This window comes from Rhododendron vialii, chromosome 12a, assembly GCF_030253575.1.
Source record: "Rhododendron vialii isolate Sample 1 chromosome 12a, ASM3025357v1".
Taxonomy (NCBI): Eukaryota; Viridiplantae; Streptophyta; class Magnoliopsida; order Ericales; family Ericaceae; genus Rhododendron; species Rhododendron vialii.
The window spans coordinates 2,339,611-2,362,901 of NC_080568.1; the positions used below are offsets into that span (position 1 = coordinate 2,339,611).

Sequence of the window (23,291 nt, forward strand, 5' to 3'; positions counted from 1 at the left end):
GCGGTTTAATTCAAATACTACTATGTTCTTACTTTATGGAGCAGTTCGTTCTTAACTTGTAACTTAAAAGTTCCATTCCATAGCAGAACAGCAGAAAGATCGCGCCACCAATCAAGCATTTTTCATTCCTTGTTGAAGTACAAGCTGTAACAAGTAACTGTATCAAGTTCTATTGCGCGAAATTCTTAGAAAACATAATGCATCACATCACAATTTTCGCAATGCAATCGCGAAGGGGAACCAAACGAATGCCTCTTACCTGAACTCAAAATGTGTAAACTTCCTAATAATAAGTAATAACAAACTTCTAATCGATACCTCATTTACCCATCTCCCCTGTTCATATTTCCTGCTTTACTCTATACTTGTACCGACGTGCAACATACAGAAATGCGCAGAAGTTGATCACACTGAGAACCGTGAGAAGCCAGTAGAAGTAATCAAACCTCCCGGTGTTAATGTTTTGTGACAGCCACGATTCTCTTCTTTCTTTGTCACTACCCGTGGCAGATTTGACAATGTTGTTCAGTATAGTGGCTGCGAAGCAACCCAAACCCCCAGCTAGAGCAGCGTAAGCCGAGCCTATGCTTCTCATGGCATCCGGAGCCTCCTCATAGAGAAATTCAAGTAATCCCACAATACAGAACACTTCAGCAATCCCAATCAGGCAGTATTGGATTAAAAGCCAGTATGCACTCAGGTTCGGCATCGCAGATAGAAAACTAGCCACGTATCCGTGTTCTATTGCATAGTTTCTTCTGTACCTTTCAAAAATCGCAGCCCAAGCCACCGATAAAATTGAAACGGCCATTCCAATACCTACTCTCTGAAGCTGAGAGGCCCCGTGGGGATGGCCTGTGATGCGGCGAGAGAGAGGGACGAATATCAAGTAGTAGAGAGAGAGTATGAGGAATATACTGAGGCCAGGGAATACAGGCATGCACGTGACAGGGAGTTTTAGATGACCGAGTTGCGTGTTTAATGTGTATGCTTGTTGTACTGATAGGGTCAAGTACTCTGTCAAGACGAGGCTGAGCATTATAGTGCAAGCAGGGATGGGAATGAGTTTCCAAAGGATCTTGACTTCTTCAACTTGTGTAACGGTGCAAAGCCGCCATGGACTCGGGTCAGGACCGTCTTCCTTCAGTTGCAGGGCTGCCTTGTCTAAACATCTGTAAGGACAAACACCAGGAGAAAGACACGGTAAAACAGCTACACAAATTCAATATATTCATGGAAAGCAGAAGGAAAATAACAGATGTGTGTTGATAGGTTTGTGGAGCATGATTAGTACTGTACACCTCGTCATACATTCACTTGGCGAAGTCTCATGTGAGTTAAGGGTTCTACGGTAATTGGTTGCTGTAAACCATAGCATCGGCTAACTGGCAGCAAATAACCATGATAGTAGGCAATCTAGCTGAACTACTTACAGTGTGTCCTGCTTTCTTGATGTAATTGATTATTCTTTGTACATTGTGATTTGGGGGTGTGGTTGGTTCATTGCCTAACAAAGTGCAATGGATTGTCCATGGAGATCTTAATTAAGTTCCTGGAATCAATTTAGGTAGAACTGTCAATTGAAGGCTTGGCGCTTGCCTAGATTGTATCATTTTAAGAATTTGTATTCGTGTAATCGGAAGCAAGAATAGATTGCCGGAGAGAGAACGAAAGAACCTTTCGTACCTGAAATCATCGGAATGAGCTATCTTGCTGCTGCCCTTTATAGCAGATCGTTTTCCTGGAACCTCATAGAGTCCAATTAACTCACTGCTATCAAAGGAGGCGTTTCTCTTCCGAAAGGCAGCAACCAAAACTTGCGCAACACGAGTCAGAGGACTACCCCCAGGCAACCTATGCCTGTACAAGGGAGTGCCAAGGAAGAAGACCAAGTTTGACATCCCCATAGCAATGGCCAAGGCACCGAAAGCAGATCCCCATCCGTGTTGCATCTGAATGTAGACTACGGCAGTGAAGGCCACGATCGCACCAGTAGTGACAGAGAGATAGAAGAAGTTGAAAAACCTGTCCAGGTGAGCCTTGTAATCTCTACTCCTCTCGTCAAACTGATCGGCCCCAAAAGAAGAAACGCATGGCCTTATACCCGCAGCTCCAAATCCAGTCAAGTAAAGAACCGTGTTGAGGTAAAGCATCTGCCATGGTTTTGCAGGTTCACAGTTGCCGAGAAGTAGGGCGATCTGGTCGCACTGGTCTTGGTTTGGCACAAAAATGTTCATTGTTGCACATAAGGTTATTCCTGTCAAACCCTCCGGAATGAAAATAAGGTAACAAGTAGCTCTTGTCAGTAAAAACAATGGCAATATCCCCAAACACAACACATGTGCAACTCTGCTAGAATACCAGAAATGGATATGTTGCAATTCATTCAATCAACATAATTTAGGTGTGAAGTTATTGGCGGCAACTACGCATTCTACTTAAATGCTTAGGTTCCAAGAACGAAATCTTACTGCGAGATATATAGTGGTAAAAATGGCAATAGTCCAATATCGACCGAGATATGCATCAGCTATAAAGCCACCAAGCACAGAGGAGGCTTGTGATATTCCCAAGAAATTGTTGACCGCGTTTGCTGAACTAGAGAAAGGTCGATGCATGACATAGAACATAAATGCCACCATATTAACCGAAAGGCCAAAATAAGCCATCCTCTCTGCCATTTCGTTCCCTGGACAAGGAAAAAGGAGTCAAGCTCGCTCTCAGATTGTCATCCTATTCCAATGCACAACAACAAAACACAAACAAAGAACTACTCTTGCTTCATATCAGGTGATTATTAGAACGAATAGGAAAAAGTTTCACACTTGCATAGCAGGTGATTTGATAGCTGGATAAGGATTGTACTATTGAGTTTGAGTGCTTTATCACGATGCACTTGAGTTAATTAATCTACATTCCATACCTTTAATAGGACTTGTTTCAACTCGTTCTTGTTTTTTGGAATTTTTATAACAGATGTCCGACTAGCTTATGCGCATCTCGACTAATGCCGGGGCCTTGAATTTAACAACCGGGCAAACCCCCCAGTGGGCCAAGGTTTTGGAATGTTTGGTCTCAGTGAGATTCGAACATGCGACTTCATATTTGCTTTCTCGTACTCATTTGGCCAAATCCCTTGGGTTTTCAATTTGTTCATGTTAATGATTGCAGTTATATGCGGATCCCAAAAAAATACATCTATTTACTTATATCCATTTTCCATGTTTGCTAAGCTCCTAATTTGTCCTAAAAACTGCTATTGTTCTAGTTTTTATACTCCACAAATTGAAAATTCCGACTCTGCCCCTCATAGGCAGCTCCGAAACCGCATCCACTGTGGATGCCAAGAAGGGGCAATGGCAAAGCTTTGTATTTTGCTGGCTTACTGCCGTGGGAGATGTCGTATTGAGGGGGGCGTTGTCAACTCCCGACACTTATCTTAAGTAGTTGTGGAAGGTTTACATTCGCATTAGAAAGGGCAGGGAGTTACACCCGGCTGCCTTTGCCAACTCGGCTACCATCAAGCCCGCCCCTGAGGAGAGGGGAGAAAGGCTTGCACCTCGGGTCTTCAATTTTGTAGAATATTATACTAGGTATAAAGAAAGGGAAATGATTTTGCCACTTTCTTTTTTTGTTACGTTAACAAAAAAAAAAGTGGCAAAATCAACAGCCTAAAGAATAAGCACATTATGCAATACTACTTTTGCTACAAAAAATGCAAGGAAACTGATATTTAAGTAATACTTTTACGCTCTTACTAGAGTTACTACTTTCAAAAATTTAATTGGGAAAAATTAAAAAAACCCGCTGAACTTACACCGCAATGTCCTATAGACATCCAAACTCAATGGACTTTCATTTTAACCTCCAAAGTTTACAAAAAAACTTACAATTAAGCGTTTGCCGTTATCTTCTGTCAAGTTACAAACGGAATTATGAAATGTGTATTGTTCATCCAACATTTAATATTTTTTTGAACCCATTACGGATCCTATAAAGATGATTCAAACTACAAATCATTCTTAAAATATTTTTTTATAGGTTTCTTAAAAAAATTAGCCTAATCCAATATCGATAGGACTCTCTTAGGGTGCTCATTGAAAGGTCTTAGAGCCAAAAATTTATTATGACTATTTATAATAAAATTATCAAAAAAATAAAATCTTCGCACCGGTTCAAACAGATTGAAAATTGGAGAACTCAATTTTTTGTATCCGGTTCAATTTGTTTGTGAATTTTTTTTTTAAAAAAATAGTTAAAAACTTAAGTGTTCAAATTTTCAATCTGTTTGAACCGGTGCAAAGATTTTATTCTTCTGATAATTTTATCCTAAATGGTTATAATGAATTTTTGACTCTAAGATCTTCTTATGAGCACCCTAAGAGAGCCCTAACTCATATGAGAGCCTTACCGAGATTGGATTAAGCTAATTTTTTTAATAAAGCTATAAAAAAAATATTTTAAGAATGACTTGCCGTTTAAATCATCTTTATAGGATCTGTAATGGGGTCCAAATAAATATTAAACTTTAGATGAACAGTAAACATTTCACAATTTCGTTTGTAACTTGATAGAAGATGACGGCAAAGGCTTAATTATAAGTTTTTTTTGTAAACTTTGGAGGTTAAATTGAAAATACATTAAGTTTGGAGACCTATGAGACATTGCGGTGTAAGTTCAGCGGTTTTTTTGAATTTTTCCCAATTTACCTTATTACAATTTTTTTTTTTCCATTTTGAGATTGATTTACTAATTACTATTTTATTTGCTAGTAAAAGTACGCAAGGGACCCAACCACCAAAGTTTGCCTTAGACCCCCAAAATTTCAGGGTCGGGCCGGGCTACCGCCAAGTGCTCCTAGGCAAGCTTTGCTACTTCAACGCTGGAATTGTAATGTTCTCCTAGAATTTAGTAGTTCATTGAAAATTGGCAAAAGTTTTGAATCTGGAAGATTTGTTCAAACGCTTACCAAAAATGAAAAAGGCGGCAATCCAACCACCAGTCTTGGAAAGATCAACAATGGGCTTCCCATGGATATTCACCGGCGTAGTTCCCCCTGTATAACCGCCGCCCAACGCCGTCCGCCGGTCATCGGACTCCATGAAGTAGAGCCCCAGCTTCTTCCTCCTATAACTATGATCAGAAGAATTCCCTTCCTTTTCCATTTCAACAGTCACAGGCGTCCCCGGCGTCCCTTCCGACGACTTGATTTCTCCCACGGTACCCATCTCCACAAGCCCCTGAAAGTACAAAAACCCACAAAAAAACAGATTTCATAATGTGATTTGTATTATCTGGTTGAAGAACAAACTCATTGAAATCTGAATGAAGGGTCTCTATAAAAAATGTCAAAACCATGAGAATATGACTAGTTTGCTTGCTAGGAATTCAGAAAACATGTACCTAGGTACCTATGTGTACCTCTGTTTTCGTGCAATTTCAGCCACAGAATTTCAGAAAAACTCGTATCCTGAGAGACCCAACGGCTGAAATTGCACAAGAACATTGCATGTGAATAGAAATCCTGTTCCCATGCAATTTCGGCCATAGTAAAAAATACTCTTAATCAATATAAGTCTTATAGATGATCCTGCGGCTAAAATTACACGAGTGGAGATAAAACGGCAAACGGGTATAGATAACCTGATGCGACTTGCTAAGTATAATTCCTGAATGCAACAAGAGGAAGGAAGAAGTGCATAGTTAATTTCATCAATCCGGGGGGAGAGAGAGTGCGACTTGCTAAGTACAATTCCTGAATGCAACAAGAGGAAGGAAGAATTGCATAGTTAATTCCATCAATCAGGGGGAAGAGAGAGTTCACCTACCCAACTAGAACAGTGAGAGCTCAAGTGGAAAGAATTTGCAAACCAGAGGACTAAATATCAGAAGCTGAGATGATGGGGATGAAAGAAACAAGACAGAAGCAAAAACCTCAATTGCAGGTGGGGGGTGGGGATGATAATTGAACTGGTGAGCAATCAAAACGGTTGGGAGAGTAAATGTGAAAGGGGCTGCTTGTCTGTATTAAGATGGGGTATAGTGATTCATATATTGGAAGTCCCGTAATACGCGTGCGCGTGCCCGAGCGTGAGCGCGAAAGTGTCTTTCGAAAATATCTTAACGCATTAAGATTCGCGAGAGCGAGGACTGAAAGCGTGAGGCAGAGAGGAGATTGAGAGCGGGAGCGAAAGAAAATTTTTTTTTTTTTGGAAGGATTGTGTGAGTAGGTTCGTGTCAGCAACCGACACGTGAAGGAAGAACCAAACGAAGAAAAGACAGGTAAAAAAGGGTACGAGAAAATTTAGAAAGATGAGAGTTTTTTCTCTCATAAGAGTAAGGGCCATTTAATGCGTTTTGCTCGTGAGAGTGTGGAGGTAGTTGCAGCTGTATTTAACGCCATTGTTCAAATATTGAGCCCCCACACTCTCTCTCTCTCTCTCTCTCTCTCATGGGTATGACTCCCCCAGTGGTAGGAAGGTAGGCGCAGACCGTTGGAGCCTTAATGGGGCGGACGTATCGAATTTCATTGTATGAGAAGTGGAAGGAGGGCGCGTTTGGAAAGAAAATAGAGAGTAGTATTTGACTGAGAAAATCAATTTCTTTATTCCTAAACCGAAAGAGTGGAGGGGGGCGACCAAGCGTAGCAGTCCTCTTTTGGGACCCGTGTCGTGCTTCAAAACGGACTAAACAGCCATAGCTTCTATCACTCCACCCGAAGCTGGTGGAACACAATTAAACTTCGCAAGAGGGCAAGATTTGAGGGGGCGTCGATCGCACAACTCGAACCTTATGACTATCACCTAAACCTCTTGGGAGTAAGTTTTGAACTACTAGGCTACCATCCTTGGTAAATGAAATACCGCCCTATCGTGTTGATCACCATGTGATCCTCACGTGGAACGACATTTATTTGATTTAAACTGTTGATTTGGCAAGTCTTTATATGTTAGTTATTCTTGTGAGAAAATAGAGCCACTAGGACATCAATAGTTTTCTCAACATAACGTAGAGTGTGACAGAACAATTAATAGACAATTGGAATTGTACGGACTGTCAAATTTCTAACTATTCATTTGTCTGGAGATAAAAAAGGAAAATTGAATTCTACACTCTATTTTTTGACATCGATCTACACTTCTTTTTTTGGATTTTAGTGTTAAAAGTGTGTAATTTTTTTGCTATAAGACAAAAAAAAGAATGTAGATGTCAAAAAAGGAAGTGTAGTATTCAATTTTCTAAAAATAATTTGATTTGTCAGCTAATCAAAAATTCGATAAACTTGATTCTTTTAGGGAGCTGATAATGCCAAAACCATTTTTGTTCATGCCAAAACCCTTTTTGTTTCTGCTAAAACTCATTCATTGCATTACTTAATTGCTCTTCACTATATCACGTATTTTACGAAAATGCCCCTTCAAATCCAGAGGATTATTTTTGTTTATGTCTCTTGTCAAATTACCTCTAGTTTTGCTTGTGAATTGCATTTTTGGTTGATGTTTAATTTTTGTTTGCTTCTCTTCTAAGATTAGCTCTAGAATTTGCTCATGTATCCTTGCATTTTTGCTTGAAACGTGAAACTGGAAAGGTAAATGATATTGGCACTCCAAAAATTGATGCATGCACTCCAAAACCAGTGTAATTTCAAAGTCACTTTTCTTTGTTTTTTGGAGTGCCTTCATCAATTTTTGGAGTGCTAATATTATTTTCCAACTTGAAAACACATTGCACTTATGGGATTTTAAAGGGTATTTTCGTAAAGTAAGTGATATAGTGGAGGGTAATTTAAGTCATGCAATGAATGAGTTTTGGCAGGAACAAAAAAAGTTTTGACAAAAACAAAAAGGATTTTGGCATTATCAATTCCCTTCTTTTATGTTGATAATTTAAATGCTGACACATACAAAATAATAACCACGAGTCATTTCGTTTCTCCTCGCATAAGAATTGCATGAGAGGATTCTAGTTCTTTCATAATATGTGAATGATGATTCTCTCATGAAATCCATATGTGAGGAGAAGTGGAGCTACCACGATCCTATGTCATTCAGTTTAAATGTCTCAGGTTGTAAATTATTCATGCAAAAAAAAATTTTGAATATTGGAAATTAATAGGCATCTCAAAAATTACTACTTTTTTTTTTGTTTTTTAAAAAAGAAATGGACCGTCACAATCTAATGGTCCATTTCAAGTCTTATCATTCATTTCTCTCGAATCAAATATAGTTTGACCAAACACTTCGTAAAAATTTAGTCCCTACATATCATCCAAGCAATTTTTACTGATTCTATTTATAATTCAAAAACGTACTCCTATAATGTACAATTCAAAACTTAAAATCCGAAAAGTAAATGATTCTCAAACATGCCGTAAGTAATTGGCGTATTCGTATCAAACACACGAACATGCCAAAAGACATTAGGAAATACCTGAGAACCTCTTTTAATGGTTCATTCCCTAAAATCTGCCAAGTTCAATGCTAGCTAAAAGCATTGTGCAATACTACTATTGTGCAGGTAGTGTTAATAGGAATGAGGCTACTTTGGGAGGTTTTATTCGGGATTGTCAAGGAAATTGGATTGCAGGATTCCGACGGAAACATTGACTCATGCCTGGATTGCGACAGGGCATCGGGCTTTGAGGGATGGTCTCCAATTCATTATAGATAAGCAGCTCGGTGACGGAGAAATCGAAGTGGACATAACGGATGACTCCAATTGAATGACATCATTTGGGACCTATTGCTCGGGACTGTCAAGACCTTCTCCGACATCTGGGTTGGCCTCCAATCAATTATATCATGTAGGAAAGCTTCAAATGTGCCGACATTGTGACTAGATATGCTAAATCTACGCATGTTTTGAATTTTCCCTCACTTTATTAAGATCCAGCCATTGGACTATTGGATGACTCTCGGGGTGTTTCTTATTCCGTACGATGTATCTCTAACTTTCAACGGAAGTTCCTTTTCACCAAAAAAAGAAGAGAGAGAGGTGAATAATGTTTGATTGCTCAATAAGTCTAGGACGAAAAACGGCTGGAACATTTTTGGACACTGGAGGTCATTAACGTATATAATCAAAGTCATAGGGTAACATTTGTAATACTTAGAGCCCGTTCCGCAAACGAAAAAAAGTTCTTATTTTTTAAAAAGGCAATTTCAAGCTCAAAAATTATGGTTTTATTGAAATTTAAAAATATACAATATGGATCTTATTTGAAAGATCTCGATGAAATCTTTTATACGATGCAAAAAAAAATTGAAAATTTATTTTTCATTTACATTATTTTTTAGTTTGAAAATGTGAAATAAGCTGTTTATTTTTTAAAAAGATTTCTGGAACGGACCTTACACGTAGCAAGGTCATATTTGTGAAAAAGAACAGAGATGTGTTTACATGTGGCAGGACATCTGGCCGAGCTTTGTCTTTAATGCCGACGAAATCGAGCAATTTGTGAACTTGAGAAATATTGCCGATGAAATAATTGTGGCAGTCTGGACAAAATAATTTTATGTTTCCTTTATACTTGAAGAACACCGCTGGCGGCGGAAAGCAGTAACTTGCAAAAATCAGACGGGTAGTGGCGACGCTGGAAGACGAAAATGAGCTAGACAGCGACTCGCTTACGTCGGGGCTCAGGCTCTAGTCTTCATAGAGCTCTTCCTCCTGGCTGTGTTGGTCGGAAATGTCGTCGAAGTAAATGAAGATTTTCTTCTTCAATTGAAACAGAATCTGCCTCTGACCACGGCATGCTGGAGAAGTACTAGTGGAACAACAACCATACAATCGACGCACCTTTGAGACGAAGCTAATGCTGGATCTTGATGGAAAATGTGGAAACAAGAGAGAGAGAGAGAGAGAGAGAGAGAGAGAGAGAGAGAGAGAGAGAGAGAGAGAGAGAGGTTTTGCAGAAAGAGAGGAGGAATGGCGAGATGAGTTGACGATGCGGAGTAAAAAGGGCAAAAAAGTCATGAGATACATATCCGAGCCTAAGCAGGTTTGCAAATAATATTCAGGGTTGGGATCAAACCGAACCTAAAAACCAGGACCGGCCTCTAATTTACTATATTTTTTTGAAGGAGGCCTGAAACAATTGCTTTCTAGGGTTCTACCCAGGGGGCCGACTGTTTATTTTCCCAACTTCTGTATCGTAATCTTCTATGTTTATCAGCACAATGGTGGGATATGTAAGGGAGAGGTAGGGTTTGGAGTTGGAGTTAGTGCCTTAGCCGCGTAATGTGGATAGGGCTAGGGTTGTAAACGAACCAAGATGTTTGCTAGCAACAAGAGACGAGGCAAGGCTTGTTAGTAAATGATTCGAGCTCGAGTTTTGAGTTTGTTTAGTAAAGATGCCAAGCTCAAGCTAGTTGTAGCTCGGCTTTATTGTAATAGCTTGGTTTGTTTGTAGAGGTTCGGCTCGTGAAACTAAGCTCTAACACACAGTGTTCTAAAAGGTAGGATTAATCGCCGATTAATTGAAAATTTGGCCTAACCGATTAGATTAATGCTAATCGTTTGAATTAGTCGGTCGGCGGAGTTAGTCGCCGGTTAATCATGGTTAATCGGTTGGCGTCTAGTAGGTGATAAGTCGATTAATCGGTTAATGAGCGATTAATCGGTTAATGGGCGATTAGTCGGGGTAAATCTGTATTTTTGGAAAACAAAGGGGGTAACTGTTATTTACTCGTACCAGTTTAATAACCTTCGAATCAGTCGTAGGGCTTGTTACCTGATCGCCTCTCATCTCTCTGGGAAGAAACCCAGTCATCGCCGACGCCACGCCCAGTCGATCGATCGCCTCTCATCGCGGACGCTAGTCAACGCCGCCGCCTCTCATCGCCGATCGCCTCACTGCTGTAATTTCTCTCTCTCTCTCTCTCTCTCTCTCTCTCTCTCTCTCTCTCTCTCTCGTAAGCAGAAGGGAAGGAGGGAGTTTCTCTTCCCAATTTTTTTGGATGCTTGATATCCGGCTTCTGAGAACTCCCACCTAGCAGTCTCTTTCTCTCTCTGCTGTAATTCTCCCACCTAGTAAATTTTTTTTTTAAATTTTAACACAACGTGTAGTATTGTAACTATTGTTTGGTGTATATATAAATAAAGTAATTATACAGTCTATACTGGTTGGGCTAGTAATTATACAATAATTGTTTTTAAAATCTTTGAAATGTAGTTTCTATGTCTCTATATTTGAAATGTTGAGAACTGTTAACATTCAGAAGTGTTAACATTGAGTATCCGATAGCCAAAGAGAACTAGGAAATTTTTTGGGAGAAGATATATCACATCAACTAGGAAATCTGTGATTATTAATGGTAGGGAGGTTGCAGAATATTTTTTTAAAAAAAACCGACTAGTTGCTAAAGGGCGATTAATGGCCGATTAATAGGTCTCGAAGCTCGAAGGTGGTCGGCCGCCCTCCTAGCACCGAGCACTTTTTAGAACATTGCTAACACATCGATAACTAGGCTTGGCTCATTATTGTGGAGCCCCAGTTTCATCTTTGTTTGGCATAAGAGACTAAGAGAGATGCTCGTTCACCCCTCTTTGGGGATGAAAGTTCCTGGCTAATTCTTGTGTTAGCAGCACGTTGTACGGTATGTTCCTGCTAGGTATAAAAAGCCGACTGAGGAGGACTAACCAAAACTTGTACTGCCTTTCGCCCATGGTCCCCAGAACGTTCCAAGTCAAGAAAGGGTGGGTGGTGGACAAGACAGGCGGGACCTCTGAACAACCTGATGAACCCCGCTAAAGTGTACTTTGGGATTACATTGGACCCTTCATTTTGGTCTCTACACTTCATAATTAGCTTGCACCACTTAATGCATGTCATACGACCAAACTACATATTCATGATGCATCATTTGTCTGACCATATACTTCAAACATTGGTAATTGAATGGGTATTACAGCCGCCACTCTTTCCTTATTTGCCATTATGTGATTTATGTAGTTCTGGTAACAGAAAGTCGCTTAGGCCAACCTCCAATTATGTATAAAAAAATTATTCCCACCGGAAGCTTCCACTTCAATTAGGGTGTGAGAGAGAGCTTAGTAAGTGCCTCCAAACCTTTCGTCATGAGCATTTTTTAAAACCACACTAGCCTTCCCATTGCTTTCATTTTTGGTAGCACAAGAAAGATATTGAGATTACTATTAATGTTTTATCAACCAATTGTTCTGTTTTGTTGTCGATTTAGGTACTCTTTTTTGGAAGGGATGGATGCTGCTAATCAAGTGGACAACATACCTCCACCAGAATTCCATGAGTATGTCAAGGATCCACTCATCGAACTTAGTTCAACAGACTCGAAAGAGCTTTGGCTCATTCAATGGCCGATGAACCAAGTAAGGTTTTTTGGTTCTTTTTGCCCGTCTCTTCCTTTTCGAACACAATTTTACCATGAGACAACACGATGTTGTGTCAAACAAGGATATCGCCAATGTGGGCTAACGGTGGAAAAACCATTAACTTAGTAAATTAGAGAAGAATACCTTTTTACATTGCATTATACTCCTATTGGTTTCTAGGAACATGTAATTCACTCTAGACTTTTAGCCTTCCGCACTCCTCATGGGAGGGACAACAGGGGAGAAAGGAGTGTGAGATGCTAGAAAGACTTGTATATTTCAGTTTCCTAATAAAAAACTGATGGAGAAATCCATGTATTTACCTACAAAAAAGAGAAAGCCTACAATCCACAAAAGGAAAAATAGCAAGCATTATTTGGTAAACTACCATATCTCTTCTTTTTTGGATAAATAATCGAAGCATAATAGCACAGGCATTTGAGCAATGCGAACCATTTGTATGAAAATCGCAAAAAGGGCCGTAAAAGATTATATTACCAAGAAGGCATTAATGGAATGCCACCCATATACAATTGAAGGCCACAAGACAAACGGGTCCTATACACTTGCACTCCTATTCGATTGAAAAAGTTCAAACCAATCTAAAAATTGGTCAAGAGATGGAAAACAATCATACTTGTCCCAACTATACAATCTATTTAACAAAAAACTTTTGATTCTTGATAAAAGCTTTTCAACCCCTTCAAAGCATCTCGAATTTCTTTCACGCCAAATCACCCACATCAAACAAAGAGGGATCATAGCCCAAACATGCTTCCCTCCTTTTCCCACTCTAGCACCTTTCCAAGCAATTAAGAGTTTCATGACACTACTTGATACAACCCACTGTATCCCAAACCAAGAGAAGATCAAAGTCCAAAGTTCTCATGCCACTGGGCAATGAAGGAGGAGGTGATTGACCGTCTCCATATCCCTTTTGCACATACAACACCAATTTACCAAGATTCTCTGTCTCCGAATCAAGTTATCGATAGTAAGAATCTTGCCTTGAGCCGCACACCAAACAAAGAAACTCATTTTAAGCGGAGCCGCTGTTTTCCAAATAGCTTGCCAAGGAAAGGAGGAATTACCCCTCCGACATAAAGCTAGATAAAAGGATTTCACTCGAAAGGCTCTAGATGAAGATAGATTCCACCGCATCTCATCCTCCCCTTCTCCTAACCCCCGTACATCATACTCTAGAGAGCAACACCATCAAAGCCGCCTCCTCCTAGCCGCCTCCTCCTGTACACGCACATCTCTACACAAGCGGATATCCTAAACAGTAACTCCATTCTGGACATGGAGGTAATCATAAACTTTCACATCTTTGTCGCAAGCTAAAAGATAAATATCCGGAAAAGTTTCCCTCAAACATGCATCCCCACACCATACATGCTCCCAAAACTTCACTCTACACCCGTCACCAACCGCCATACGAGTATTCTTACCAAAAACCTCCCCACCCATTCATAATGCCCCTCCAAAGCGCCACACCATAAAGGATCCTCACATCAAGGGAAGCCCAATCTCCTTACCCACATCCATACTTTGCCACTATTATCTTTCTCCACCATCTTTCCCTTTCACAAGCAAATCTCCAAAGCCATTTGCCCAACAAGGCTTGATTGAACAACTTTAACCTCCTCACACCCAAACCGCCCTCTCATGGGAGCGCAAACCTTGTCCCACTCAACTAGATGGTATTTAAACTTTCCCCTACACCACTCCAAAGAAAGTCTCTTTGTATTTTCTCTATTCTCTTAGCCACAGAAGCTGGAATGACAAATTGAGACATAAAGTAAATGGGCAAGCTAGAAAACGTATTTTTTGATTAAGGTCACTCTACCACCTTTTGGAATGTATTGCCGCTTCCAACTTGCCGACCTCTTCTGAAATCTTTCTTCAACTGAATCCCACACTGCCTTTGCTTTGTAAGAAGAACCCAACGGCAATCCCAAATATGACACCGGAAGTGCCGCCACCTTGCAGCCCAAAACATGAGCAATATCCCCTATGTCTTCAACCACACAAATCGGAATCATCTCTGATTTGCCCAAATTCACCTTGAGACCAGAAACAGTGTTGAAGCATAACAGGACACACCGAAGGTATCCCATCTGCTTCGGTTCCGCATCACAAAACAACAAAGTATCACCAGCATAGAGAATGTGAGAGACCATCAACCCCATACCATTTACCTTGGCCACCTCAAAACCATGTAAGAAACCACCCTCAACTGCTTTCTAAATCAACCGATTGGACGCTTCCATGACTAAAATAAAGAGAAGCGGGGGAGAGAAGATTACCCTGACGTAGACCTCTTGAAGTTTGAAAAAACCCTGCAGGAGTCCCATTCACCATGATAGACATACTGACAGAAGAGTTGCAAAATTTTATCCATTTCCCCCACAGCTCTCCAAAGCCCATCAGTTGCATAATGTAAATCAGAAAATCTCAATTAACATGATCATACGCTTTCTCAATATCTAGCTTGCAAATAATATCTTGAGTACCACTCTTTAATCTCGAGTCTATGCACTCATTAGCCACCAACACCGCATCAAGAATCTGTCTCCCCTCAACAAAAGCATTCTAAGACTCCGAAACAACCTTGCCCACCACCTTCTTCAAACGAATTGCCAGCACTTTAGCCAACAACTTGTAAGCTCCGCCGAGTAAACTGATAGGTTTAAAATCCTTGATGTCTTCCGCTCCTCCCTTTTTTGTGATCAAAGCTACAAAAGAAGGATTCAAACTCCTTTCAAATTCTCCAAACCTCCAAAAATGGTGGAACATACCCAACACTTCTCCTCTCACCACTCCCCAACAACGTTGAAAGAAAGCCAATGACATACCATCCGGACCAGGCGCGTTGTCTCCATTCAAAGACTTTAAGGCATCTAACACTTCCGTTTCATCAAACGGTCTTTCCAGCCATGAAGCCTCCTCAACCAAAATAGCATCAAACTCCAAATCGTCAACCAGGGGCGACTCTGCCCTCCTCCTTAAACAAACCGGCATAGAAGTTGGCCACGCCTGCTCTGATCTCGTCATTCTTCTCCAAAGTTCTATCCCCAGTTTGAATCTTCCCATACAAGTGTGTTAAGAGAAATCTATAGAATCTTGAAAGTGATCTTGAGAAGGTGAATCTTTTTTTTTTTTTTTCCAACTATTTGAAGTGCTAACAGAAAAGCTCTATAGTGGTTTTAACATATACAAAGAACTTTCAATGCCGTCAGAATGTCCGCCATTTCTTTCCTTTCGAATAATACACATCAAACATAGCAGAATCATCACACCTTTCTCCTCCTCACCAATTATAAGATAAACATCACACTTCTGGATTCACCTGTCTACTTGAACCACGGGAGGATAAAGGACCAAAACTCCCACACATCATTATATAACGTTGGTTTTCTTCCACGCAAAATCAGCTTGTGTCGTGATGCGATGTTGCTGAAACTGATGTACAGTTCCAAATGACTTCCACAGTGGCCACCATAATCTTAGTTAGATTAGAAGGAAATCAGGAGGGCGTTTTTTGTAGTGTCCATTGTTGTTTCTGAAATCTAGCTTAGTCTGTTTTCAAGTTTACTAGATTTGTTCCTGGCATTGCAGGCTCCTGATTTTGATGGGCAAGAACTGACATTGAAGCTTCATCACGATGGATTGTTGGGCAGTTTTGAGGGCTCCTCTGGCAAGTATCAATTTGATAATGCTACATAGAAGAATGTGTTGTTTTGACACCCATGTCCTTTGTTTGGTGTGATTTCAATCTCTGGTGGTTGCTTGATACAAGCCTAGTTAGTTAAATTTATGATATGAGAGTGTTACAAAAAAAAAATGTGCCATATATGGAGACTGACAGTTCAGTATTACTAAGTGCATTTTTGCAAAACTTATATTGTGGTGAAATGTCTTTCGTGATGGCAGGAAAATCATATGATGTGGTCAATTTCAATGCGCAAGATCCAGATGCGACAGTTTTCCTATCATCTGCACTCGAATCACAAATTGGTAAGCCCTTGCATTTGATGAGTTTCTTGCCTTTCACTCATTGTTGCAGTTGCTTCCTTTTCTTTTGCCTGAATGAATATTTTATCTAAGTGTATTGATTAACCGTGTTGTGGATTTATGGTCCTTTTATGCATTATTGATGCCCCCTGGTTGCAATTGGTTTTACTTATGGGCCTAGGTATCCACCATAAGCCTTTCCTCGTTTGAACCTCGCCCTTCACTTTAAGCCTATATGCCATATGATGAGCTTGAAGAGGATGAAGAGTCATTGTTTTCAAAATAAAGTCAATATATTAGTTGTATAGTTTTGTTAGTGATGTTCTTTACTATTGTCAAAGTGCTTGGGGTTTGTTCTCGCTATTACTGTACAAGGTGCATACTTTTTTCTTCTTCTTTTTTGGGGGTGAATACAATTTAATGCACTTGTATGATGCTGTTTTATCCTATCCACAGTTGGGAAGATTTCACGCCGTGTGCAACTTATCCATTACCCAGACCCTAGTGAACTGGAGAAACAGAATACCAATAAGCACAAGCAGATGTCTCAGAGATCTTCTGCCACTTCCTTGACCAATTCATCTCATCATCGTGCAACTCCTAGTAAGAGTGTTGGGGCAAAGAGCTCACATTCAGCTGGCACCTCAATGCGTAGTAGCAAATCTAAAAGTAGTAGCAAATCTAAAAGTTCTATGTCGGAGGTGGGGGAGCCATCAGGGCCTCCAAAGAAAAGGCATATTAAAGAGCCAACTGTGTCCAGGGAACAATCCACTCAAGACTCAGGGCGAGGTCATAGTGCAGTCACTTCTTCTGGGTCCGTAGAGCATTCTAATGAAAACATATCAAGGAAGAAAAAGAAACATGAGTAAGGTATAGTCTATGCAAATGTTCTTTACGCCCTCCTTAAACTTGCCAAGCATTTCGAACGATAAAAACAATTGAAAGATTAGGTGTTCTGGGTTCAGGTTCCCGAAATTTTGCATTCTGTTGGCTTTTTATATAAGTTGAGTGGTTGTCTGTAAAACAATTAGAAAACCGAAATCATCAAACATTTTTGTTGAGTTGTGAATCTGGGGCTTTATTAGGAGTCGGTGTGATTTTGTGTACTTAATTTGTGCAGAGGCCTTTCCAATTCTTTGTTTAACTTCACTTATTTTCCTCTTTCATTTCTTTCTGATGTCCGTGGAAGTATTTATTTCTTTCTGTAGCCATCAGGGCCATGATAATGCCTTCTGATGCTGTTCACGAGTACTTCTACAGACATAGTTCTTTGCTGTTTGTTTTTTTCTTGTGGGAAAGTTGAGTCATTTTTTCGGTTCCTCGTGCCCGAGTAACTTCTATTCCTTAAGACTCACACCTTAGATAAAGCAAGTAAATTTTCATATGCAAATCCTGAGTACTGTTTATTGAAATCAAGGGGGAAAAAACCCCTTCATGGAACACCTGACCGTCTGATCAATATATTGCAAGACTCGAATCCTTCATTTGATTTGGTGAACACGGTAGGTTGTAGTAGGTGAACACGGTATGTTGCAATCATCGTATTTGGTCATCAATGAATTTCTCAAAAAAAAGTAAGGAAATTTTTGGTAATGATGCCATTCCTGCAATTACAGCACTCACACTCTCTCTCCTAAAGCAACGGCAGAAACTACAAAGGTTATGATCGTAGCACAATTGTTTGGACGAATGGACAATATCAATCATTAACATAACTTATTTGAGTTACTATTTTACTGTTATCTAGTAAGAGGCTTATGTTCATCTTCTTGTAATTCTGCTCTTTGGACAAAATAGGTATGTGTTGATACAAAAACTTTTGGGAGGGTGATGAAGTGAATTTTCAAGACAGTTGGAGAGTATTAATAAAGACAAACTTTTGGAACTATGATCCTTTTGTTGAATACAACGTATGTGAAGCGCCCTTTTTGTTACTTCATTTGTGTATGATATTTACTCTATTATTTAGTAGTATTTTTTTTCGTGTTTGAACTTGAATTCATTGAATGCAACATGGTACTGGTTTGAAGTATATATAGTTTGGAAAATAATTCAATTAGCACTATCTTATTAATACAATGTTATACTTATAGACAACCCATGCACGGCACTACTTAAAAATTTATCAATTATTTAGAGTTTTTTTCATGTTTGAACTTGAATGAATGAAACACCGTACTCGTTTGAACTTTGAACTATACAGTTTGGAAAATAATTCAATTAGTACTATATCTTAGCAATGCAACATGGTACTTAAAGATAACCCTTGCACGCTACTATCTAATTCCTTATCTATTAAAAATTTAGTATTTTTTCATATTTGAACTTGAATTCAATGGATGCAACGTGGTACTGGTTTGAACTATATACTTTGGAAAATAATTCAATTAGTACTACTCCATCTTAGCAATGCAACGTGGTACTTAAAGATAACCCTTGCACACCACTATCTAATTCCTTATCTATTAAAAATTTAGTATTTTTTCATATTTGAACTTGAATTCAATGAATGCAGCATGGTACCGGTTTGAACTATATAGTTTGGAAAATAATTCAATTAGTACTATATCTTAGCAATGCAACGTGGTACTTAAAGGTAACCCTTGCACGTCACTATCTAATTCATTATCTATTAAAAATTTACTCCCTCTGTCCCCTTTTTAAAGTCCAGTATTCTATTTTGGGTTGTTCCTTAATAAGTGTCCATTTTATAAAGTTAGTGGTTTCCATTTTGTCTCTAAAAGTATATTTCATTTTGAAAAGTTAGGGAGTAAAAGTGTAATGATGATGCCTCCATAGAGGGTAAGTAAGGAAAGTTGAGGTAAAAGTTAATGTGAAATGTATAATAATAATGTTTTATTAATAAGTTGGAGTTACGAAACAGGATACTTAAAAAAGGGACGGAGGGAGTAGTATTTTTTCATATTTGAACTTGAATTCAACGAATGCAACATGGTACTGGTTTGAACTAAATAGTTTGGGCTTTTGAGGTCTCTCTGTCTCTCTCTCTAAAAGAGTTTCGACGCTTATAGTTTTCCTGCCCCACCCCCCCCCCCCCCCCGGTTCCTCTCCTTCTCCCTTTCTCTCTATTGGCAGATCTATCCCCCTGATTTCAGCGAGCTCTGACGTCGATGAAGTTGATCATCACAAGAGTAGTTTGCCTGTGTGCTCCTTTGTCTCGTGTGTTCTTCTTTCTGATCATCCTGCAGTTCCATCAATGTTATCAGACCAGCCCTGTCACGACCCCGAACCTAGGAGCATCGTCAAGTCGTCGTAACCGGCCGATGAGTCCTAATGCTCATCCAGGCCTCTTTTCTATAAAATAGAAAATTTGGAGACAATTACTTGAGAAAAACATAACTAATTTATTTCTAAAAACACTTATTACAAAAACGTAACCAAACAATTACCAAGTTTTATTACAAAACTCAAGCCTTCTGAAAAGAAAACATTGTATTATAATATCTACACAAAAGTACAACAGGAATGTCCCTGGGTAGCAACACCATCTCTATTCTTCATGTGGAAAAATATTAATTTTCATAAGTCCGCAAGCGCAAGCGCACCGGCAAATCGGAGAACGACCTGCTTCAGTCCCTGACGGACTCGAGGTACAGAGACAGCCGCCCGACCACCGAGTCTGAGATCACCGGACTGCTGATCGGCACTCTCGTAGCCAGGCGCAACACCAGCTCCATAACCGCCACTTGGACCGGCGCCCACCTCCTCAGCAACAAGAAGTACCTTCCGTTGGTGTTGCACGAGCAGAGAAATCTGGCGGAAAAACACGGGAAAAAAAGTCGATCACGATGTCCTGTTGGAGATGGAAATTTTGTATAGGTGCATCAAGGAAGCACTGAGACTCCACCCCCCTCAGTTACTGTTGCGTACCTCCCTCAGTGACTTCAGTGTGAAGACTAGGGAAGGGAAGGAGTACGACGTACCCAAGGGCCACATCGTTGGAACGTCACCTGCTTTCGCTAACCGTCTCCCTCATATTTACAAGGATCCGGACGCGTTCGACCCTGACAGGTTCGCGCCCGGTAGGGAGGAAGACAAGGTCGCCGGGGCGTTACAAGCCCCCTGAACTTCCTAGTATTAACTAGTAACTTGGAGTGAGAAATGTTAAGATTAATATTGCCTAGCTTGTTTGTATTTTGTATTTTGGGCTAAAATAGTGTGTTTGTAATCGGGCCAAATAATGTTATGAGTTATATTGGGCCTCATTATTTGTATTTTGAAAAAAGTATAGGGTCCGACAGCAATCGATTCGACAATCGATAGTTGTGAAAAGTTTGTGATTAAGGGTTGGGATGGAGAGTTGGTGGGGTCGTGTTCCCCATTGGCTATCAATCCTTGCTCTTGAGGATTGTCGGGCCTCTGGACCCTCTTTGAGTTTGTAATAAAAATCATCTTTCCCGTGAAAAAAAAAAAAAAATGAAGTTTGTGATTAATTTCACAATAAAATTTATAGAGTTTGAAGCTACACAATCAAATTTGTACATACTTATGTTTGTCCAATAGAGAAGTAAAATCAAGTTGTTTTGTGTCATATTTAGCAATTCAGAATCCAGTACTATAATCAAACTTACTATCACCAAACAATCGATTCATAAATTGATTGCGTTTGCAGAATCAATTCTGAAATCAATTGTGCTAAAATTTGTTTGTATGACCCGAATTGCGTGCAATGAGAAATTTGGGTCAAATAATCAAACAACCCACCTCGAATTTGACTATTACGTTCTCAATCTTCGTTGCCAACTCGAATATAGAGTATATTTCTCCAACAGTCACGTCGGTCACTTGGTTTCTCGATGTCATTAATTATCTCTAAACAAGTATTATGTACTCTTACAGTGACAACATTCCTTGATTGCATAATTACTATGTGACATTCATATTAGACCAACATTAGTCACAGATGCATGGACGTCGGGCAGTGAATTGTTCAAGCTTGAATTGTAAGATTAGCGAGGCTTTTAAAGGTGTTTAAGTTGTATTTACCGATAACATGGATCTCAAATGAGCTTTTCATCGAGGTTATCAAGAGGAATGAATTATGATTGTTCAAATAGGATGACTTTGTCATACATCTTGTATGTAACAAAATTATGATTTGTTTGAGCTATTGGTTTTAACATTTATCTACTAGTTTGCATGAGTTCTTGGCGGGCAAAATCATTTTCAAATTTAATTTATTCAATTTTTTTAGGAAAGGTAGAATTCGACCTCTCAATATGTACTTTTGTATTTTGCAAAGTCCATTAAATGAATAGAAAGTCTACACTCACCGTTCAAAATTCACCGCTTCTTCTACCGCTTTCAATCTCACCGTTCTAAAGTATTTTGGATAGTCCAGATTTTAAAAAAACTCTTCTCCGGACTATTGATTTGCCGAGATGACGAACAATGAGATATTGAGCGGAAAATATTTAGAGCGATGGGTGTAGCACCGCTGTTAAATGACCGCTATAATTAACTAAATACGTGACTCAACTATCCCTCCACTGCTAATTAATATGTTTACTTACTTCATACATCCATCAGCGAAATTTTTCTTTTTTTTCTAGATTTTCGTTTCAAAAACTAAATTTCATATGTCGAATTAAAATAATTCTATAAATTTCCCTTTGTTGTTTATTTCAGTTTTTCAGCCCTCAAGTGATGCTATGGAGTATCTCTCAAAAAAAAAACAAAAAAAGAAAGAAAAACTGTTGCTATGACGAGGAAAAAAAACAAGATCATCAATTTAGATCAACTAGGAATTGATAATTTGATAACCTCACTTAGGTATCAAAAAGACATTTCAGTATTATTTGATAGCCTCACTAGGAGTTGATAATATAATTGTCGTTGTCCACTAGATTCACGGATAATCTCAAATCAGACTTGACTAGACATCAATTTAGATAGTTTAAGAATTCAATAAGTTTAATTATCCCACTGAATATTGAAGTGTTAAGAATAAATGATTATCATCCAATGGCTAAAAATGGGAGTACATTTAGTATATACGTCCAATAACAGGGGGTGTATCGGTACCAGAATCGGCTCTGAATTACCATTCACAGTGTGTGTTTTATTGTTTGGTGTGTATTATTGAAGTATATCATATCTATCGTATTGTAAGTAAGTAAGCTAAATTGACTATAAAATTGATTAACTAATTACTTGCAGTATTTCAAAATTGACTAGCGTATATTCTACACATCGATCAGTTTAAGAATTAATTGTTTTGATGTTTGTGATAAATTTCACTTATAATTTTATGGAGAAACCAATTAATATCTGAAGCTACGGAATCAAATATGAGCTCTTGTTTGCATAGTAATATTTTTGCATTCAATAATTCAGTATATATAATCAAACTTACTATATGACTCAAAAAACGATTCATAAGTTTATTGCGTCTCCAGAATCAATTCTGAAATATATGACCAAATTGTGAGCGGATGAAGACTTTGACTACCAATCTATTGTGCAGTGGTGTGCCTCGGTGAGATGTTTCGAGATATCATCATCATGCATGATTCGAACTTGTCATTTTATAAAGTTCTTCGATCGAGTACTTTGTTTATTCAGAGAATCTGGTGAATCAAATATTTGTAGCCCCACATGATCGAGAGAGAATTGTATGACACTTTAGTCTCTGAATTATACTAATCTTTTATGTTTTATAATAAATATTGTTTGATCATATGATTATTGATATCTGTTTGATTTTTTTCGGACAATTAAAGTGGTCAACAATTTTGAAAAATTGAATGGTTTGAACTATGATGATATCATCTAGATCACCATCGCGAAGTGCACTATACCCTCGGCCCCATAATGCATGCGTTGTTTTACTACAAGAATTACATGTCATTAATTGGATCGATCTATACAGGACTTTGGTCAGTATACTCCCCGGCTAAATG

General features: G+C 39.0%; 3 protein-coding genes and 1 pseudogene across 7 annotated transcripts; 2 read left to right on the top strand and 2 right to left on the bottom strand.

The window, feature by feature from the left end:
• Nucleotides 1-97: 97 nt before the first annotated feature.
• LOC131311886 (protein NRT1/ PTR FAMILY 6.1) lies at nucleotides 98-10,786 on the bottom strand. Of its 3 annotated transcripts, XM_058339509.1 has the most exons (6): nucleotides 5,791-5,845; nucleotides 5,644-5,706; nucleotides 4,970-5,240; nucleotides 2,472-2,689; nucleotides 1,687-2,267; nucleotides 98-1,172 (listed from the first exon to the last, which is right to left on the bottom strand). In XM_058339509.1, the coding sequence occupies exons 3-6, from the start codon at nucleotides 5,226-5,228 to the stop codon at nucleotides 341-343; spliced, it is 1,890 nt and encodes a 629-aa protein (XP_058195492.1). In that variant the 5' UTR covers nucleotides 5,229-5,240; nucleotides 5,644-5,706; nucleotides 5,791-5,845; the 3' UTR covers nucleotides 98-340. The 3 variants fall into 3 exon arrangements, with proteins under 3 accessions (XP_058195492.1, XP_058195491.1, XP_058195493.1); XM_058339508.1 differs by lacking the exons at nucleotides 5,644-5,706; nucleotides 5,791-5,845 and adding an exon at nucleotides 10,733-10,786; XM_058339510.1 differs by lacking the exon at nucleotides 5,644-5,706 and having other exon boundaries at nucleotides 5,829-5,985.
• On the top strand, nucleotides 10,734-23,019 carry LOC131311889 (mediator-associated protein 2). Of its 3 annotated transcripts, none has more exons than XM_058339515.1 (6): nucleotides 10,734-10,859; nucleotides 12,201-12,348; nucleotides 15,973-16,051; nucleotides 16,288-16,371; nucleotides 16,825-17,238; nucleotides 22,788-23,019. In XM_058339515.1, the coding sequence occupies exons 2-5, from the start codon at nucleotides 12,220-12,222 to the stop codon at nucleotides 17,235-17,237; spliced, it is 705 nt and encodes a 234-aa protein (XP_058195498.1). In that variant the 5' UTR covers nucleotides 10,734-10,859; nucleotides 12,201-12,219; the 3' UTR covers nucleotide 17,238; nucleotides 22,788-23,019. The 3 variants fall into 3 exon arrangements, with proteins under 3 accessions (XP_058195498.1, XP_058195496.1, XP_058195497.1); XM_058339514.1 differs by lacking the exon at nucleotides 22,788-23,019 and adding an exon at nucleotides 11,954-12,054 and having other exon boundaries at nucleotides 10,736-10,859; nucleotides 16,825-17,437; XM_058339513.1 differs by lacking the exon at nucleotides 22,788-23,019 and having other exon boundaries at nucleotides 16,825-17,437.
• LOC131311891 (uncharacterized) lies at nucleotides 14,015-14,543 on the bottom strand. The gene is made up of 2 exons (XM_058339517.1): nucleotides 14,204-14,543; nucleotides 14,015-14,127 (listed from the first exon to the last, which is right to left on the bottom strand). Exons 1-2 carry the CDS (start codon nucleotides 14,541-14,543, stop codon nucleotides 14,048-14,050), a joined length of 420 nt encoding a protein of 139 aa, XP_058195500.1. The 3' UTR covers nucleotides 14,015-14,047.
• Nucleotides 19,500-20,455, top strand: LOC131311578 (sterol 14-demethylase-like; annotated as a pseudogene).
• Nucleotides 23,020-23,291: the final 272 nt, after the last annotated feature.

Coding starts and splice junctions, on each gene's coding strand:
- LOC131311886 (XM_058339508.1), bottom strand. CDS start 10,771: ATGACTGGGTTTCTTCCCAGAGAGATGAGAGGCGATCAG. Junction 5,241..10,732: donor GAGAGATGAGAGGCGATCAG/GTAACAAGCCCT, acceptor TTGTACTTTCAG/GGGCTTGTGGAGATGGGTAC. Junction 1,173..1,686: donor GCTCATTCCGATGATTTCAG/GTACGAAAGGTT, acceptor TTGTCCTTACAG/ATGTTTAGACAAGGCAGCCC.
- LOC131311889 (XM_058339515.1), top strand. CDS start 12,220: ATGGATGCTGCTAATCAAGTGGACAACATACCTCCACCAGAATTCCAT. Junction 12,349..15,972: donor TTCAATGGCCGATGAACCAA/GTAAGGTTTTTT, acceptor CTGGCATTGCAG/GCTCCTGATTTTGATGGGCA. Junction 16,372..16,824: donor TGCACTCGAATCACAAATTG/GTAAGCCCTTGC, acceptor TCCTATCCACAG/TTGGGAAGATTTCACGCCGT.
- LOC131311891 (XM_058339517.1), bottom strand. CDS start 14,543: ATGGGGTTGATGGTCTCTCACATTCTCTATGCTGGTGATACTTTGTTG. Junction 14,128..14,203: donor GCGGCAATACATTCCAAAAG/GTGGTAGAGTGA, acceptor TTGTCATTCCAG/CTTCTGTGGCTAAGAGAATA.